Source organism: Natrix helvetica, assembly GCF_964273705.1.
Source record: "Natrix helvetica genome assembly, chromosome: 3".
NCBI classification, from domain to species: domain Eukaryota; kingdom Metazoa; phylum Chordata; class Lepidosauria; order Squamata; family Natricidae; genus Natrix; species Natrix helvetica.
Genome location: NC_138549.1, coordinates 135,255,962 through 135,277,254, shown reverse-complemented (window position 1 = coordinate 135,277,254; position 21,293 = coordinate 135,255,962). Strand labels below are relative to the sequence as shown.

Sequence of the window (21,293 nt, the reverse complement as noted above, 5' to 3'; positions counted from 1 at the left end):
TGAAAGAACAACTTTTGAAACGTAGACGCTATCCTACACCTTCGCTCATTAAGGCCGCTTCCCAGAGCCCAATCCTGTTTTTTTGCTCAGCCAATAACGGCATCAGAACCACTTTGATTCCAAATCGCAAGGCAGCGTTTCATGAGTAACGTTTTTCTTTCCTTTTCCCAATCTCTCTCCAAATGCCTGTCTACGCGCAAACAATAAACCTGGCGCTCAACCAAATGTATTAGTCCTGCTTTCCTAACGGGCCTGTCAGAAAATCAGATCGTTCCGATATATCGGCGTATCCCTGGCAAGATGTAGCTTGGTTCAGAAGGGCTTCCCCCGTAACAACAGCGCGAAAAGGATAAGAGCCCCGAGAATGAAGCAAACAGGACAGCTGCCCGTCTGAAAGCGAATCCGGACGAGAGAACAGAGAACCGGCGGGGGCGCCTCTCCGGCTTCCCACCTACCCGCCGCTCGCGCCGGCTTCCATCAAACGGGTTGAAGCGGCCTGGGCGGCGCGCCTGGTTGTTCCCGCCCTCCTGCCTCCTTCAGCCAGCCAGGCCTCGGCAAGCCGAGGGCGGGAGTCATGGCGGAGAGTAGTCCTGTGAATGAGGATGCCGCGCCGTCCCTCTCCCAGTCGCCTGGCCTTGGGCCCGGCCCTCGGCGATGGGAGCGGCTGAGGCTGGCTGCAGGGCCCTGGGCGCGGTCATTTGGTTTCCTGGCGGTGCTGGGTCTCCTTTATTTCTTGCGGGGCCCGCTTCGGTTGCGGGACAATTTAGTGGCAGGTAAGGGAATGGTTGCACCGGGATTGCAAAGCAGCTCTGTGGGGGAGAAGGAAATAAGGTGGCGGGGACCGGTGAGGCGGGGAGCCTACGGCCGGCTCTTTAAGGTAGGCACCGAGGAACCGGTTTTGAGAGAGAGCCGAGCCTGCCAAGTCGCTGCCCTGCAGTTTTGTATTGGCAATTTTGGAGTGCTGGAAGAACTTTGCACATGATCAGAGATATTATTTCTATTCATTCGTGTTGGGTTTGAATCCTGGTGATCACAGCTGCCGCGCTTATTTATCCCAAGCAGAGTTTGGGAAGTGTATTTTGAGGGAAGTAGTCTACAGAAAAATTAGAATAAATCACAGAGGATTTCCCCCTTCAGATTCTCAATTTCAGTTCTTGCATATATATTTTTCCTTTAGTGTTCATTTTTAAATGCTTCCACTTTCCAGAGGTCTGGTTGTTTCTAGCAGTCAATGGCCTCTTGATTCCCCCCCCCCCCCCCCAGTATTGTATTTAATTTCTTTTTAAATATTTGGGTCTATGCTTTTTTCTTTTAAAAAAAACTTTGTTCATTTTGGTAAGCCCTGGAGGGTAAAAAGTTAACACGAAGAACTGTCAAATGCCTAGTGTCATCAAAACGTCAAAAACCTGATCTTAACTTTAGGCACTTACATGACTTTTATCAGAAAATAGCAAATTGGTAAGCATTTCTCATCCCCAACACGTTTTATTTTTTTAACGAATTGTCCATTTATTTTAACTAGAGATTAACAATTCTAATTTGTGTGTTACTTGACCAAAGCTACTAGAGATTTTTCCCTCAAAATATATTACGATTGAGTGTAGTGCATTTTACTAGCAAGTTATGCATAAGATTGCGAATTTATCAGCTGGTAGCCACAACAAAACAGTAAAATGGTAATATGTTTCTGGCTGATAACCTTAAATGTTCTGTGTGTTTAATCAAAGACACTTGGCAAAGAAACTTACTTTTTTGCCCCAGGGAAGCAAAATGCAATGTTTTTTATTCTTTTAATTGCCATAGTGTTTAATGTTCTATCTCTAATTTACTGGCTGAATGTGAGATTTGCTCTAGGTATACTGTCATTTCAAATGCAGTGAAAGAACCTTTTGCTAGAAATAAAGCTAACTGTACTAATTATATGCTATTAGCAAGAGCTGTCAAATGTTAATCTACTAGTGTAACTGGATCGGATTTTTTAAAAAAATCTTTTAGAGCATGAATAGTCTAAAACCCTAAAGGTTATGATTGAATTTGCATTATATACTAAGTAGCATTTTAGGGACCTATGCATTGTTTTTTTCCACATACAGTGCTTCTTAATTGGGTTTGGAAAGTTACTGGAGATTGTGTGGTACCTAAACATGGAAGATCCATTATTTTAAATATATAGCCTTTGACATCATAAACTAAGTAGGTATATTTGAGGAATTATCTGTAGATTATACAGCTAAATTCTAACCAGATTTATTCATAAGTAAGTCCTACAATATATGACAGCCAGTTTGAATAATTGTTAAAGATAGCAAGTTAGAAATTGAGAATATGGGTTCCAGTCCTGCATGGGGATAGGAAACTTTGGGTCAGCCACTGTCTCAGGAAAGAAGGCAGTAGCAAACTGCTTCTGTAAAGTTGCCAGGAAAACTGCAACTTGCAAACAGATGGCAGGAATCAGTCAAAGAGACAAGCAAACAAAAGAAAAGCAATTCTCTCTACATAATGTAGCCATGGGTTTATTAGTTCATCACCGACTTGAATTGAATGGCTTCATATATTTTGTTTCTACATGTTTTGAATTTATTTTGCAAAAAGAACATACTTAGAACATATGTAGTAAGTCATGGATCATTTAACCATTCTTTATTGAGTTACAGTTGGCTAGATTTGCACAATATCCTTCCGTAAGAGCCTGAAGATTCTAGTTGAGCTGGGGACCCAATGGGGAAATAGCACACTGGAGATGGTTAATAGCAAACCCAACCGCTCCCAGCTTCCTCACTTGCCTAATTTTTATTCTCACATCACTGTATCATTGTTTTCTTTTTCATTGCTTATTCTATTGTTCCATTACTTTATTATTGTTACATTTGCACATCTTTTCATTTATAACTCTCAAGGTAGAAATTCTTGGATTTAATCTTACCTAGATAACGTCTTGAGTTTATTCACTAAAAACAGTTAACAGCTATTTATTTTAAATTACTGAATTTCTCAAAATAGAGATTAATTCTTAACACTGGCTGGGAGAATACAGTAAGTTGTGCCATATTGTGATTGGTATGGTTTTAGCTTTGTGTGATGGATAAATCCAGACAGTTTGGTTGTGTTTACATTGTAGTATGTGTGAACAAGACCACTTGCTTTGATTAATATATTCATCATTTTCTTAGCCTGAAAATTGTGAAATCCAACTTGTTAACGAGACTTATCTTTTCATTGGCAGTGACTGTTTTCTTGAGCACACTGACTCCAAAATTCTATGTTGCACTTACGGGGACTTCATCTTTGATATCTGGTCTGATATTTGTAAGTATTTTTCTGCATTTCTGTGTTACAATACAATAGTAGAGTTGGAAGGGACCTTGGAGGTCTTCTAGTCCAACCCCCTGACTATACCGTTTCAGACAGATGGCTATCCAACATCTTCTTAAAGACTTCCAGTGTTGGGACATTCACAACTTCTGGAGGCAAGCTGTTCCACTGATTAATTGTTCTAACTGTCAGGAAATTTCTCCTTAACTAATTAGTTCCTTAACTAATCAAGAAATATAGTAGAAGTGAGCTAAATTGTTGCTTAAGTTCATTGTTCTTGAAAACACTGGAAACAAACTGAGTATTAGAGGAATGTTTCACATATAAGATTGATTTTACTGTATTTACTTCATCAGTTTTCCTGACAAGTTAGTTTCAGTTGTTGTCATACTTGGAACGGATTCATTGATATGAATCTGCCTTAAGTTAATCTTGTTTGAATCCTATCAATTTCAATTGTCTAAATTGTATAAACAACCCTATGTTCATTGAACTGAAAATAAAAACTTGGTTCCTGGTCTGTTTTCAGGATTAAACTATGTTTGCCTCTGCTATTGTTACATTTCTGCTGTAAGTAGAGAAAGTAAAACATGTTATATTTATGAATGTAGCAAACAAGAATGAATTAGGTATCTTTTAAATTTTTTTACAATATGTAGAATTTGATGAACATGCCTAATACAATTTGATGTATCATTTCATCAAAGCTGTAGCTTTTTAAAATTAGATTGTATGCAAACTGCTAGTGCAAATTGAAAACACAGCGCATCTGGTATACTAGCTGAACTCCAGATGGTGCTGTTTGATAGTATAAAAAATAGTCTTGCAATGAAAAATGTTTATAAAATTATAAAAACTCATCTGTGAGGAATTCTGAAAGATAAGTGTCTTGTGATTTACTCAGAACAATTATTTATTTGTTTAGATTATGTATATCTCATATGCTGAGGCTAATTTTGTGAAATACAAAATGAGTTCTCAGATTCTTATGTAGTATAGTACTGATTGACTACTTGAACATGAAGCCAACTATTAAATATATTTTCTTTCTGACATGAAAAAGAAAAGTTTTGAGATACTGTTTATTCTGTTTTAATGTCCGGTTAGCCCTCTGCAATCAGTCGTAATAATTGCATTCCACATATTTTTCTACTTCTTATTCCAGATATTTGAATGGTGGTACTTCAGAAAATATGGCATGTCTTTTATTGAACAGGTCTCTGTGAGTCATTTGCGGCCTCTCATTGGAGGGGCAGAGAATGCTAGTTCTGCACAGGCAACTTTTTCTGCTGCTAGTGGAGAAAATGAAATGAACAGACAAAATCTCTCAGGTGATTGTTTCTAATATTTGGCTTTCTGTAAATATACTCAGTAACTAGCCTATATATTTAAGTTATTTAAGTTATTTTTATAAGGGAGATGATAGATAGATAGACAGACAGACAGACATGAAAAAGAAAAGATATTGACTTAAGTTTTTGATTGGACAGTTAGTATTTGGAATCCTGAAAAATCTGTTAATTGCCAAACTGTATGATTTGTGATTCAAGAGCCTCTATTGGTCATTTTATGTTTTTGCATGTATTCTGCACTGAAAATCTTTCCTTTCTTAAAGGAATGGATAATCATTCAAAGTACAATTTGAAAAATCAGCAATAGGACAGACCTGCTTGTTTCTTTCTTTTTGCCAATCTTCTGCCTAGCATTCATTCTAATTCTGCATGACATGTAGTTTAACTGTAAACTGTTAGGTCCATGTGAGAAGGTCATCTCAATTTTAGGCTTACACTAATTTGAAATATAAAAGCCACTTTGGGTATAGCAATTAAAGGGGCAAGGCTACATACTGGAAGACTAAATTCTAGGCATGAATGGATGACTGGGCTAATCATTCTCAACCTTAGGAAGAAGGCAATGGCAAACCAGTTCAAAAATATTGCTAAGAAAAACTACATGGACTTATCCAGGCAGTGGCCAGGTCTCAAGAGTGACTCAAAGGCACTCCAATTTGAAGTAAAAGTTCTGCTCTTATTTTTTAATACTTGAATGTAGTTTAGATTTAGTGATCTCCCACTTTCAGGTTTCAGAAAGATAGCTTTATTATATAAGGGTAGTTCTAGATTAATTTTAAGACTAAATTATCTTTTTTTAAAACAGAGTGCAAAGTATGGAGAAATCCACTCAATCTCTTTAGAGGAGCAGAATATAACAGGTACCCAATGATTGTATTTCTTTTATACCTTATTTGTTTAAAACAATAAAAAGAAAGCCACCAGTTCAAAATTATATCTACTCCTAAAATACCCAAAGATATGGCAGATTGCATGGGTAATCATATACACATAATCATTTTCTTCATTTTTTGTGGAAATAATTGTTTGAATGAATACCATGAATGTATTATTTACAGAATATTATTAAAAGTAATGAATTTCAGTGTACTTCTATTCTGAAATCCTAGCCAGTTTGGAAATTTATGATAAAGACTTATTCTAAGTCTTCCTTTTCTTTCTTAGGCTACTATTTATTCAGTCTAGGTCATGATGCACAGAAAGAAAGGACAAGCTATTCAGTTAAATATACTTCTTACATTTCTGTTTCTTGTGTTAGTATTCCTTGAGGCTGAAGTATAATATATGCTTGAGAGGTTAATGGCACTGGTAAAAAGTGGGAGACTGAGAGTCCTTAGTCCTTAGACACAAAGCCATTGGGGTGTTATTGGGTCATTCACATTCTAAGCCCTAAGAAGACAACCTTGCAAATAAATAAATTAAATAAATAATAAACTGCAAATGTTGCTAAGAAAACTATATGGGTTATTCCATGCAGTTGTCTAGGCTCAGAATTGACTAAAAGGCAATAAAGAAAAAAATAAGAGTAGTTTCATTTAGAAGAAATTAGTTCTGAATAAATATACATAGAATTATGGAATTAATGATGCTCATTTTTTTCCTCTTGAAGATATACATGGGTGACAGGAAAGGAGCCACTAACATATTATGATATGAACTTATCTGCTCAGGATCATCAGAGTTTTTTTACCTGTGAAACAGACTCTCTTAGGCCTTCAGATGCAGGTATAATTTATTTTTCTTTGTGAAAGAAAAAATGTGAATAAGGATATCGCTCATAGCTCTTGTATCGATTGTGAGGTTAGTGTCCATGTTTCACTGGCCTATGTTAGAACACACACTGATTGAAAACCTTTCTCTTCAGGCATAGGGAGAATTTGTTCTTGAAAATTATGCTTAACTTGCAGCCTGCTAACCACATTTAACACACCATTCAGTTTCTTTTTTTTTGTATCACCCTCCATTGAGATCTGTTGGTCAAGGTATATGTAGTGGTCTACTACATCTAGTTGTTCACCGGATATTAAAAAAAATCTTTTTTTGGTGAATTTATTAAACATAACCTAGCTCCTTTTCAGGTTTGTTTTTAAGCCAATTTAAGTTTGCTTGTGTATGAATCAACTTCAACATTTTCCCATGCAACAGCCATTTTTTTCTTCTCTAAGAGGAGGCTACTGGTGGCAGTAGGTGGTCTCACAGGTACCCTGGGCTTAAGCCATGGAGTGCTTTAAAGGTCATAATAAGTACCTTGAATCGTACCCTGAAAACAACCGGCAACCAGTGCAGGCCGCCTAAAAGGGGTGTAACATGGGAGCACCTAGGTACCTCTATGATAACCCGCGCAGCCGCTTTCTGGACCAGCTGAAGCCTCCAGGTGCTCTCCATGTAGAGAGTGTTGCAGTAGTCCAGGCGAGAAAGGATGAGGGCATGAGTGACTGTGCACAGAGCATCCCGATCCAGGAAGGGGTGCAACTGACGTACCAGGCAAACCTGGTAAAAGGCCCCCCTGGTCACGGCCGTCAGGTGTTCTTCTAAACTAAGCCGCATATCCAGGAGGACTCCCAGATCCCTCTCTGAGGGGGCTAAAATTTCTCCTCTATCATCAAAGATGGAACAAGATGCACAAATCGGGATGACAGAAACCACAGCCACTCAGTCTTGGAGGGATTGAGCTTGAGTCTGTTCCTCCCCATCCAGATCCGCACAGCCTCCAGGCATTGGGACATCACATCGAGGGCATCGTTTGGGTGGTTTGGGGTAGAGATGAAAAGTTGGGTATCATCAGCATATTGATGATACTATACCCCAAAACCACGGATGATCTTGCCCAGTGGTTTCATATGTATGTTGAACAGGAGGGTGAGAGAACCGACCCCTGGGGCACCCAACAAATGATGTGACTCATCCCAGATTGTCTCCAGAAGATTCATCCCCTTCGACTCGCCCGAATCTACCCAGTCAGAGTCCAAGCCTATCTGGATCTGAGCAATTTTATCTTGCAGATACTGAACAAATTCTTCAGCCTTACCCTGCAAGGGGTCTTTCCCAGTTCCTTGGTTAAGTAAGGAGCGGGTCACCCTAAACAGGGTGGCTGGGCAGTTGTCTGCGGACGCGATAAGAGCTTAAAAATGTTGCCGTTTTCCTGCTTTTATCGCCACTAAGTAGGATTTAATATGAATTCTTACTAGTGTTCGATCAGATTCGGATCGGCTGGCCCTCCAACCACTCTCCAACCACTATTATTCTTGATGGACAGTTGCATTTTTGTTTTTCAAAGGAAACATATGGATTCTTGAATTTTCTTGCTAAAATTAAAAACAATCAGATGTTCAGACTGCAATCTTGCATATATTTGTCTTGGAGTTAGCCACATGGATCTTGATAGTGTTGATTTTTATGATTAGGGCAGGTGTAGGTTTTTTTTTCAGGTCACAGTCTTTTGTTTATACCTTTCTCACAATTAGAGCTTTTTTTAAAAAAAATGAGTTTAGCTATTATATTGGACTCCTATAGTGAGGATCTCTCTCACTTACCCTCTTACAAGTGAGCGAGATCTTCTGCATAGTTCTCTGATATAATAGCTAAATAACCTCAGTGCAAAGGAAGACAAAGAAACAAATTCAAGTCATCTGGTGCAAACTACCTGCCTTGATGGAACAGTGGTTAGAATGCAGTATTGAAGGCTAATTCTGCCGATTGCCGGCAGTTCAATTCTGACCTGTTCAAGGTTGACTCAGCCTTTCAGCCTTCTGAGGTTGGTAAAATGAGGACCCAAATGGTTGGGGCAATATGCTGACATTGTAAATTGTTTAGAGAGGGCTGTAAAGCATGATGGAATGGTATATAAGTCTAAGTGCTATTGCTATTGCTATTGGCAGGAAGAAAGAAATAATTAGGGTCATTTGTAAAAAAATTGTTGGTGAGGAATATAATAATTACTTTTGTATGTTTTTGTTAATCTCTTTTTAAACATTTTTTGTTAGAAAACATACATAAAATTCAGTTGGAATTAATTTTCACAGAAATGTGTAGTATTCTCCAATATTGGTGGAGATAGCATCCAGGTATGGGTTGTCCTCGTCTATTATCCAATAGGACTGAGTCTGCAACTTTAATGTCCTGCCTCCTCCTTCAGCTCCATCCAGCTTTGTGACTCAGTCTATTCTAGAGACTGGACGTGTGGAACAATCTCTCCCAGGAAAAAAACATTTTTCTCCACTAGGAGTGCAGCCACCTCAGTAGCCTAGGCAACCAGCCTCCGCTTGCCGAAGTGTGTAGGGCCGCCAATTGGACCTCTCCATCGCCATTTATCTGCCATTATAAAATTGATAGTTACGCATTGGCCGATGTGGCATTCGGCAGGCAGGTTTTACAACGCATTCAAGTGAGCCAGGAGATATCAGCCTGGACATCAACCCACCTGTGATGAGAGGACAAGCTTTGGTATGTCCCATGCCTGGATGCTATCTCCATCAACATTGGAGAATAGGTGTTGGTCCTACCTGAGACACCCATTTTCTGGGAAGGTGGAGATCCAGCCCCACTCTGAAGGAGGTCCGGTCCGGTGTCAGTGGGGAAAGATTGTTCCTTCATCACACATTTGTATGCAGCAATGTCTTCGTCAAAAAGTTGGGTGGAGCTGTAGGAGGAGGCGTGACATTAAAGTTGCAGACTCAGTCTTATTGGATAATATATGAGGACAACCCATGCCTGGATGCTATCTCCACCTTCCCCGAGAAGGTGCGTCTTAGGTAAGACCAACACCGATTCTCTTAAAGTTAGTTTTATTTTTCTGAAATGTGTTTCTTGCATGAATATTAATTAATTTTTACATAAATTATTCTGTTTAAATAGTTATGCAGAAGGCATGGCGGGAAAGGAATCCTCAGGCGCGAATCAAAGCAGCGTATCAAGCTTTAGAATTCAATAATGAGTAAGTTTGCATGTTCATTCGAAACCAGGTGTGTCCAACCTATGGCCTGAGGGCCACATGTGGCCCTGGACAGCTATTAATGTGGCCCCACAAGATATAATAACAATGTACAAAAATAAAGGAAGCTTGTTATTTATATACATTAATTATATTATATACTTTATATGCAGGCAAAGACAACACCTCTTTGTTTAATGTGGTATAGGCAAGTGAAAAAGTTGGTAGACTCATGATCTAAAAAGAATTGAATTAAAATTCTGAATTTTAGAATTTTAGTTTAAATTTAACAAATATAATTTTACATTACTTAGTCATATTATTAGCACATTTAAATGATATGTGTAATAGCATTCTAAGTTCTTGAATGTTGTCCCATGTTGTGCATTTCTTTAACTAAGATACAAGATTTTTTTAGAAGCTCAACTCTTCAAATGAAGTATGACACAATAACTGAATCTAGAACTGCCATTTAGTTCTTGAAACAAAAGTACACAGTGGAAGTCAATATGTGCTTATTGGCTATATTGCCTTCAGTGGGTGAACTAGGAAAGCACATGCCTTATTCAGATTTATTACAAGTTTCCTATTCAGAAAATCTTCTTTTCTGTTATAATATACAAATTCAAAATAAATCCTAAGCACAATATTTCATTGTTTATTTACTAAATTCATATACCATCTGACTCACTGGTTGGCTTACAAAATTTTCCCTTTCTTTTCAGCTGTGCCACAGCATATATTCTTCTGGCTGAGGAAGAAGCAACTACTATTTTAGAAGCTGAAAAATATTTTAAACAAGCTCTGAGGGCAGGAGAAACAGTTTATAAAAAGTCTCAGCATAGCAGTTCACAAAATCCACACCACGAGGCACAGCTTAGTAAGTATTGTTAAGCAAATTGTTTGAAATCGGTAGATTTGAGATTGGTCTCACTGTAATCTTTAACACAAAGGTTAATGCTTTTTCAATGATACAGGTTAAAAGCAATATAATGCAAAACTGTAAATCAGAGATTAGAACTGATTACTGTACGTTTTAATTTTAGTGCAACAGAAAGCAGTAAAATTGATCTGATTGTGAAACCTATGAGTGTCCATTTGACAAATAATCTGTCAAGCCCAAAGCGACACAGTGAAATCCAGTTGTGTCCCACACTTTATTTGCTTCAGTGTTTACTTGCCAAATTAAAGCTCTACCCTAATAGATAGCCTAAGACAGTGATGGCTAACCTTTTTGTTGTTGTGTGCCAAAAGCGCACAAGGCATGCAACAGCACACAAATACTCATGCCCACACTCATAATGCAATGTGTGTGCGACACTGCCCAGTGCGCCCCCCCCATGCATGCGCACGCGACGACACGCGACTTGTTTTCGGCCCAGTAGGCTTCTCTTCAGTCTCCTGGGAGCAAAGACAGGCACACTACACACACACCATGCTCCTCCCACCCCTACGCATGCACGCACATCTCCCACATTCACCCCGTTCCCCCACACATGCATGGCAGACACCCCAAAATCAACTGCCCAGCAGGAGGCACGTGCGCATGCAAGGTGAAGCTGAGCTGAGGCGACGGCTTGCGTACCCGCAGAAAGGACTCGGGGTGCCACCTGTGGCATGCGTGCTATAGGTTCACCATCACGGGTGTAAGAGATTCAGGGTGTGGCTACCCTGAAACTTCCCCCGCCTCTCCCATCTAGCATAATGCCTTAATTTGGGATTTTCTCTGAAATCCTTCTCAGTTGCCTTTTGCCTGAGAAACCTATTCTGCGATGATTGCCCTCTGCTTCTTCAGGTGCACATTCTATCACATCTTTCTCAATAATTGTTTGTTCAGCAAACATTCAAAGTTACAAGAGCGATAAACGAATGAAAATTTAAAAGAATACCTATTTTAGTTTTTACAAACACAATCTTTATGTATATAGCAACATCTACATAAAATATATTTCCCCCCAATGTAAATAGTATTTTATTAGAATGCCATGTATAATGAGTATTAAAAATGAAAGTAAAACATGTCATATTTACTGTTATACTCTGCATTTTATGTTTTTGTGGTCAGTAAGTATCTTTATATAGAAAAAATAACAAGTTATACTGTGCAAATGTAAATAAAACCTCAGAGACAATGGTTACTTTGGACAATAATACATTAGCTGAATCTCTTTTCAGGAAGAGATACCAATGTATTGGTTTATGTGAAAAGAAGACTAGCTATGTGTTCAAGAAAACTTGGAAGAATTAAAGAAGCAGCAAAAATGATGAGGGATGTAAGTGAGATATTTACACGGAAGTATTTAAAGAAATAATGGGTTTTTTTTTCATTTTCTCAGTTTAATTGTTTCAATTTATTAGGTAAAAGAAGATCTGTGGGGTATTATGATTAAAAATACTGGTAATTGTAAGGGTGGTTTAAATTTGCATAGTAAGGCCATGTAAATTGAACTCAAAACACTTGTAGGATGGGCAAATCAATCAGTTTTGAGTAAGAAACAGATGTAATTAATTTGAAATAACAATTTTTGAAATTATTATACTTCTATCTGCCACAGTCAAAATGACTTGTCAACTTATAGTCTTCATAACTTGAAAATTGATTTTTTAAATTTACAATATTTTCTACATCACTATTGCATATGAATGTTTTTTAAAAGTGGTTATGCTGGCCTCTACCTTCTGATTCATTTGGATATTAAGGATTATCAGGATGCATTTGCGGTCATTTTCACTCTACGACTTTTTCAATTAGATGACTTTGCTTGTTTTAAAAGCTGAGTTGGATTTTTGTGACTTGGTGTCAGTTTAAATGAAATCATAGCTTATTTTTCCCCCTTCATGTTGGCAAGATATTTTGCTTACCTTATTCTGCCTTTCCGCTTCTGGCATTAAAAAAAAAAACCTTGCAAATGTGTATTGTCTATTTCTCTGTAGTCTACACTCATTTTTACCAAACTATAATTTTATATAAAATATGTTCCTCCTCCTGTTTATAGTTGATGAAAGAATTCCCTGTCCTAAGTGTATTGAATATCCATGAAAACCTCCTAGAAACACTTCTGGAGCTGCAGGCTTACGCTGATGTCCAGGCAGTTCTAGCAAAGTATGATGGTAAGAATGTATAATAATTATGAAGTTTATGTTTCTGCATTGGCAATAAACAGTGGGAATCGGAAGGGTAGTATGATTGTGTAGGGGAGAAAATTAGGTGATGGTGATTGTTTGAAGTAAAGATTGTGGTAAATAAAATGAACGTTAGGAACACATACTAATGAAGCAAGACCACTGGCTGTGTAGGTCTTTAGCAATCCAGAAAAATAAAAGTTATAGATAATATGAAGCTGTGAAACAAAATAGTAACTTGCAACTGGTTCAAAAGAGTAGAATATAGATCATGCATTTCTCTCTTTCTTGTACCTATAATTCAAATCATAACAACAAGGGATATTTGTTTTAAAACTACATATGGCCTATTTTTGTAAATAGATAGATCACTTAATATAACAAAAGCTTCTTAGATCTACTGTTTGGAGGGCTGAAATTTTGTTGTAGAAATCCATTATTATTTATTACTATATTCATTATTACTGCTTTATATCCTGACTTTTCTCTTGGCTACTCAAGGTTGTATATCATTTTTATTTCTATGGTGAGATAAGTTAAACTGAGAAAAGGTAACTGTTAAGGGTCACTTAATGAGCTCTGTGATCAAGCGAGGACTTGAATCTCTAGTTCAAGACTGAATGGCTGTGGGTTTTAAGCCTTCCCCTCTGCCAAGAATCTAATGATCTTCCATTGTTAATTTTGGATGGGTTAGTAGTTCCTCAGACATGGACTTGATCTGGAATCTTTCTGCACTAGTGCCTTTAGCAGGTGGCAGCTGTGACCAGATAGGACTTTGCACAAATGCATCCCATGCTCCATTTGTGCCCACTCCTAGATTGTGAGGCACTGGTCATTGTCACTTATACCCTAATCACCTGCCAGTTGGGTTATTTAAGCGCACTGTATGTGGGGCTGCCCTTAAAAAGCATTCAGAACCTTTAGGTGGTCCAGAATGATGCAGCACATGCAATATTGTAGGTCCCATGTAACTACTGCCTGATGAGCTATCCTGGGTCCCAGTTGCTTCTGAGTATAATTTAGAGTGGAGGGTTGAGGTCATTAGCATGATTGCCAATGCCCAAAGATTTCTGTCTCTTACACTAAATCCAATAGAGTGGGCATGCTTCAGGTCCCTTTGATAGAAGAGTATAATCTGGTGGGTTTTTGGAAGCCAGGCTTTTTGATTATAGTACCTGCCTTATGGAATAGCTGTGTCCTAGAGATTTGGAAGGTCATATCCCTGAAGTGCTTTTGAAAGTCCATGAAGTCTTGGTTTCCCCTAGGCACTGTTGTAGGAATGTCAATAGAGTTAATGGAGCCTGTTGCCTATTGAGGCATATGTATATAGGGTGATTATTCATGGCCTAGAGTTCCATTGAGAGATGTATGGCTATATAAATTTGTAAAAGCAATCAATCAATCTCCCCAGCCCAAACCTAGTATGCTCACTGCAACGCTACCTTGGCTGAATATATTAAATGTGGAAATATTGTGAGAAGTACAGTATATGATTGATTTTTGTCTTTCAGATTTTAATCTCATATATCTAATATATAGATAAATTCCTGTATAAATTGCTGTTCAGGGAAGGAATGATTTTGAAATGTTTCTTACTTTAGGATCTAAAGACAACAATTTATTGTTCCATAGATATCAGCCTTCCAAAATCAGCAGCAATATGTTACACAGCAGCACTCTTAAAAGCGAGAGCGGTTTCAGATAGGTAAGTGAAATATTTGATAGGCATATTGATATACAGTAAAACAGTTATAACAGATTTTCATTATTGCACCATTGCGGTTTTGCTTCCAAATTGATATAAAAGATAACATAAATCAAATGTCTTTGGTCCTCTTTTTTAAAAAAAAAAAATCAACATGGCATTTACCCAATGTTATTATTCTAAAATCACACCTTTTTATGTAGCAAATCTTTTTCATGACACCTTATTTTCCTGCCAAATTGCTGCTAAATAGTAATTGAAATATAGAAATATGCAATATATAAGCACACAAATTCAATTGTTATCATATATAGTAGATACGCACACTATTCATTTCCAAACAACCACTTCAAAACTGTGTTATGGGAAGTGGCAAAGCAAATTACAAATATTTGGTTATCTAATTTCTTATTCTGAGTTAGCACTGACCTTTTCCAGACTTTGCCATTTTATGCAAGCCAAGGGCTACATATAGCCTTTGACTGAATGCTGGGAGCAGCATTCGAAAGGGAATAAAACTTGGTTAACATAAAATTGATTTGCTTAAAAGTAAATAAAATGGCTTAAATAGTTGATATGAATACTCTGCATATATTTAAAATTAAAATTCAGAAGAAAATTTTGGAAGGTTTGGGGGAGCCATACCTAAAAAATTGTGTGCCATTTTGATTTCTGTAGATGTAGGTAGATGGTTTGAGACTATGTAGAGTAATTAAAATTTAAGTTTGATTTTGCTTTCCTGGCTAGTTTAGCTATATATTGGGTTTATTTAGTGTTTTGCAATTCAATCTATTTATGGTTATTCAATGAATATTTCTTCAATAACCCATTGGATAGCCATAAATAGATAGAATTGCAAAACACTAACCATACTTAAGGTAATGCACCACAATGGCTGGATTCTTACAACATATTAAGCCAAACAACCTTTATTAGTATTTTGCCTAAAACAGTTTGTGAAGCAAGGAAAACTTCATATATTTTACACACATACACACACACACACACACACACACACACACACATTTGACAAGTAGAAACAAGGCTTAGTTCTTTATTTCTGGTATAAGCATCTTAATATTACTAATTTAAACTTTTGCTCCTATCATTTTTCATCATTGCTTTATCTTTTAAGTTGCTAGATTATGGATTGTTTCTGTTTTGTAATATAACAAATTTGGAATGTTGCTATAGGTTTTCTCCAGAAACAGCTTATAGAAGGGGACTTAGCACAGCCGAAATTAGTGCTGTAGAAGCAATACATAGAGCAGTAGAATTTAACCCTCATGTTCCAAAGGTAAGTACATCCCTTACCTACCTCTTCAAAGACAAGTGTTGATTAAATGCTGATAACATTTAAATAGGATTGAAAGAAGATCTTCACTGATCTTCTAAATGCCAAAAGAATTTGTGTTTTATAATTATTTTAAAATCATTTTTCTACATAATATATTATGAATGAAATATGTATGAATAGACAACTTTGCAATAAAACCCATTAAAATCATCAGATAAAATCCAGGAGATAACAGGGGGGAAAAGCAAGAGGAAGAAGTTGAACCACTATAAGAGTCTCCCAAATTTAACTGCCAGAGTGAAAGATATTGAAGACCATTGCATTATCAGGAAAGGCTAGCATGGGTGCATTCCCCTCCTTCCAACTCCACAAAAGAACAACCAATGCTGTCATAGTACTATATCCCAGTCTGAAATCAGACTGTAAAGGTTCTGTGTAGGACATGTATATATGATTACACTTACAAGTGGGCAAATAATGTAAATCCCGGTAACCATAATTTTGTATGATCATTATAAAAAAGTATTCTTTCTATCATTGACAGTTCCATGATTATCCCAGTGTGTAAAGGGAAAGGATTCTATCTTTAGTATAAGGGAAATATAAAAATAATTATATTATTCTTAATTATTTTTGTTCCAGTGAGCATATTTGGAATACTTAGATTTATTTTAATATATATAGGTGTAACAGATTAAAGACTTTCTGTAAAATGTGTATTGCCTTATAGGGGGTGGGGGGGAGAAACAGCACAAGAATTTTTACGCCCAATTCATCTTTTCCTGAATAAATGTGTATACAGTAATTGGAACTTCAAATAGCCATTGCTGTCACTGATAATATATTACCTTTATAGCCTTAGTAATAGAAGGATGGCTTATCCCTCGACTTAATCCTCTTTTGATAATCAGGGTGTTCAAATGGTTCTTTCCTTGAGGTTTGACTTTATTCAGCTAGTCTTCTCTTTTCTTGACTATGCATTGGGAGAGCTAATTGCTCTAAGTATTTTCTGCTCCCTTGCATGATTGATCAAAAGCATAGCAAATTCATTTCAGGTAGTCTCATTTCTCTAGCTTCTGCCTTTAGGGTGGAAGACGGATGTATTATTATCCAAGAATTAGGTGTCTGTCCTATTGCTTCAGGACTACTGTGTCTTTGAGGAGTTTAATATGTTTTATGTACTTCTGACTGGTATAACATATCAAGAAAACTGATGTCATAGTAATAATTTTATAGTCTTATCTAGTAAAACTTTCAGATTTCATTTTTTGTATTAATGTGAGTTATATGTCAAGGGGCTAAGGAAAATAACATGTCAAAGTTTTTAGGCCCACTGTTAACTTTGATTAAAAGATTATTTTAATCAAAGGTAACTGTGGCTCTAAAAACTATAAATAAACACCAAGCTAATAATTTCATGAACTAAAAACAATTATAATAGAGGCTGGATATTTGAAACCACTTTCACATTATGACAATATGTGAATGATTCCTTAGTGGTTTAAAAAAATGATCAAGAAGAATTAAATAGGATTAGTAAGAGTATTGCCCTCCAGTAAATAGACTCAAGCACTAAGAGAAGAATCAGTCAGGCAGTAAATGCATTTTGTTTGACCATTACAACTTTGGCTACATTCCTTCAACCTGGAATGGGGAAAGTTAAATCCTCTAAATTGAATTAGTAAATAATCTCTTTGTTCATGGTATCTGTTGGAGTAAAGCAACAACTTGGTTACATTCTTGGAGTTTTGTTGGTTACATTCTTAGTCAACAGAAGTATTGGGTACAACCAAATAATGTACCTAATACTTCAAATAACTATTACTAAATGGAATGGGCTAATTCATATATTGCAGGCATTAGTTAATTGATTGGTTACAAATGGATTTTCCTCAAGGACATATTTGACATGCATAAAATATTTTCAGGGTACTGTAGTTTTTGGCTGATAAGAATCCAAAATAACACTGGAAGGAGATAGTTATTAGTGTCATTTACAAGTACATTCTAAATATTTAAAAATAATTTATTATATGCATTTATTTTACTTTCTGCTTCAGGTTTAGAATCAATAATGAACTCAATAAGAAAGTATCTTCAGTTGCAATATTAGGACAGAAGGAAGGACATTGCAGCAAAAACATCAGTTTTTAAATTTGCTGCTTTTTTTCAGAATAGGAATTGGAGACTTTCATTTGAAACCTACTTGGTAATAGATAACTCCAACTATAATGAGCAAGCACATCACTTTTGAGTTATATGTATGAAAGTATGTGATACTATAATAATCTCCAACACTAGCATTACACCCCTAGTAAACTGCTTGAGCTGCTATCCTAATCTATTTTGTACACAAATTGTTTTATCAGAATTATCTTTTACCAAGATAATATTTTTGAAGGCACATAATTTAAATCTTTATCAAACTTTTGCGCAAAGCAGTGAACCTAACAATACTGTTTCCAAATAAAATAGCCACATTCAATTGATTTGGTCTTTCCCACTGTGAAAGATGCCCCTCCTTTTTTTAAAAAAATATATGAATTTGCCAAATATTTCATGTTTTCTTACAAGCAGTGCTTTCTCTTTCTGGTACACAAATCAAGATTAAAGTAATTTAAATTTTACAAAGAATAGTTCCTCATCACTTTTCATTATTTCTTCCAGTACTTGCTAGAAATGAAAAGCTTAATTTTGCCTCCTGAACATATTCTGAAGCGGGGGGACAGTGAAGCAGTAGCCTATGCATTCTTCCATCTTCAGCACTGGAAGCGAATAGAAGGGGCCCTTAACTTGCTGCACTGCACATGGGAAGGCAGTAAGTATTATTCTGTCAGTAACACAAACTTATTTTTTTACTAGTGTAATATAATACAATACAATAATTGAATACAATAAAATGTCTGACATATTTTAGCAGGATTTTTAAATTGATCAGTTTGTTTTAATGGTAGTCATAATCTGTTGATGACTTATAGTAAACAGCAGCTTGATAGTAAATTAGAATTTGAAACCATGATCTCTTGTTGACTTATGGCAACAAGACAATTGTTATTAGTATTACAAACCTTAGACGAAATTGATGTTTGTTTTAAAAGTTTATTGAATTTAATTGTTCCTTTATTGGGAAACTTAATTCAAATTGTTGTTTTCATTTTAGACTTGTTAGAAATCTAGAAAAAGATGGATTATTAGAAATTTCCTTAGATTTCTTATAAATACATCACAAGTGGCCAGGCTTAATAATATTTTTTGTCCACATCCTAAAGATATCTATTGATTTCAGAACAGTTAGAGGAAACTGCTGAGTTTATCTGGAGATGATTATTTTTGTAAATAAACTGTATAGAAATAGAATCAGAAATTAATTTTAACATGTGTTTCACTATCAATTTCCAGACAGTCTTTGGAATTCTAACTCTTAAATTATGGCAAAATCTACTATGTGGAAACATGGAAGTCATTTTTTATCATCCCACTGTGACATACTTTTTTAAAATACCCATATTGCAAGTTGCTGCTTTGTTTATACTGTACCATCCAACAAAGCTTTTCTAAGCGGAATAGAGTCCTTAATTCATTATTAGGCTATATAGAAAGCAAAGCCTCTATATCAAAGTAACATGATATAATTTGTAAGGTATTTTGAAGTTTATTATTTTTCTTGTCTAATAGTACTTGGGTGTCATTGTGAAGGCAGGTCTTTCTAATCAAAGAGGTTAGAAGTATCATCATATTTATTTGAATCACAGTGATCTTACACTTAAATATCCAACTATTTGCAATATTTAAATACTGTTCAGTTTGTGAAGAATGTTACTAGTTGCTAAAAGTAAATTTAGTGGATTTGATGAGAAAGTGATGGCATTGCTTAAAAAGAGTTTGATTGCAGGTTTCTCAAAGCAAACTTAAATATGTTTTCCTATTACATATCTGTTTTAAAACTCTCTTTTGTATTTTGTTTTGGTGGCTGCTAGTCAAATCTCACTGTATTTTATACTGATAATTACTTTCAAAATTCTCATGGACAAGTTTCTTATCCTTTTTATAGATTTTACACTGAGAAATGACTTTACCAAGAACCTATATATGTAACATTTGTAAAATTATAAAGCAGTTTTTTCCATGACTTGATGCCAATCATTTTTACCTCTCTTTCAGCATTTAGGATGATTCCATATCCATTAGAAAAGGGACATCTATTTTATCCTTATCCCAGTTGCACAGAGACAGCAGACAGAGAGTTATTACCAAGTAAGTGGCATTTTTCATACATTGTTTCTTTATCTATGGTATAGCCTTTGTATACTCTATTTCTATGCAAACATATTCCATACCTATAGGTTTAAATATTGTTAATTTTAAGCGTGACATTGAGGAAGGATAGTATTGATCTGCTATAGTAGAATCTCTCTTTATGTTAAATTTACAATGTGTAGTCTTTGCAGTGCAGTTCCCTTTCTACATTGAAAATTTTACTTTATAAAACATGGTGAGGAACCTTAGTCCCTTAAGATGTTTTTGGTCTTCTGATTTCCATTAGCAATGGCTTGAATAATCAGTCATCAGGAAAGTTAGAACTGTATGCAAATAGCATTTGGAGACCAAAAAATAATACATGAAAATAACTTGCAATTTTCTTTTATTTCCAAGATGTAAAAGAATAATATGTGATAAATTCTCTGCATATTTGAATTAAAAGATATTTTTGCTTCAGCTGAACAGAATAAAATAACCTTCCTTAGATACATACTTGACTGATTGCTTAGTTCAAGGGAATCACATTAAGTGTTACTTGTTCTCATATCCTCAGATCAGAACAGATTATTGAACAAAGTTTTCAAATTATAGGAATTGCAAATTATACCAATAATCTTGTAAATCAATAGTAAGGCTTTTTCAGTTGGTATTTGCTTCTTTTTCAACTGGCAGTCTGAACCTATATGAATAGTAATGATACAAAGATTCCTACTCCGTTTTTGGAGAGGCAAGAAGGAAATAAAAAATAATAACTAAAAGAGTTGGAGGTATCAGATAATAAAAAGAAAAATTAAACTAAAATTAATCTGTTAATTTTACCAACAGAGCTCACTATATCTTTCTATCATTTCAAATTTTAACTCCATCCAGCCATGACTTTCTTGGATTTCCTTTTCCCTCTATTTCTCTCTCTCTATTTCTCTCCCTCTATTTCTTTCCTTCTCTCTCTCTCTCTCTCTCTCTCTCTGTGTGTGTATACACACACCTAAACATATATGTGTATACATACATGTACATATACATACACATGGAGAGATAGAGCTATAGGAATATATACACATACATACATATATATCAAACAATCAAGAATGTATCATTGGAAGAAATGAAACCATGAATATTGGATATTGAATCCACTGCTCACAGTTTTGCCAACTGTAGATTTTATATAATCCTTTTTTAATCAGATAAAAATTAGACTGTTAGCCTCTATACAAATACTATACACGGTAATAGTGACATTTTGCTGTTTAGTTAGATAATCCTTGACTAATGGCCACAATTAGGATCAGAATTGATTATGGAATTGAAGAT

At 35.8% G+C, this 21,293-nt stretch overlaps 1 protein-coding gene across 6 annotated transcripts in view; it reads left to right on the top strand.

Moving 5' to 3' along the window:
- Nucleotides 1-422: 422 nt before the first annotated feature.
- The window catches only part of ST7L (suppression of tumorigenicity 7 like), a 40,072-nt gene continuing 19,201 nt past the window's right edge, over nt 423-21,293 (top strand). For 4 of the 6 annotated variants that reach the window (XR_014174924.1, XM_081947458.1, XM_081947459.1 and 1 more), the window contains exons 1-13: nt 423-773; nt 3,224-3,306; nt 4,478-4,643; nt 5,470-5,524; nt 6,274-6,389; nt 9,519-9,597; nt 10,320-10,474; nt 11,770-11,867; nt 12,591-12,705; nt 14,350-14,422; nt 15,617-15,719; nt 18,387-18,537; nt 19,881-19,973. Coding sequence is in view for 5 of the 6 variants with exons in the window: in XM_081947458.1 (XP_081803584.1) it covers nt 575-773; nt 3,224-3,306; nt 4,478-4,643; nt 5,470-5,524; nt 6,274-6,389; nt 9,519-9,597; nt 10,320-10,474; nt 11,770-11,867; nt 12,591-12,705; nt 14,350-14,422; nt 15,617-15,719; nt 18,387-18,537; nt 19,881-19,973 (1,486 nt within the window). In the remaining variant the exon portion in view is untranslated. Of the gene's footprint in view, nt 774-2,093; nt 2,194-3,223; nt 3,307-4,477; nt 4,644-5,469; nt 5,525-6,273; nt 6,390-9,518; nt 9,598-10,319; nt 10,475-11,769; nt 11,868-12,590; nt 12,706-14,349; nt 14,423-15,616; nt 15,720-18,386; nt 18,538-19,880; nt 19,974-21,293 lie in introns of those variants that run through there. The other 2 variants (XM_081947460.1, XM_081947462.1) reach the window with 2 other exon arrangements.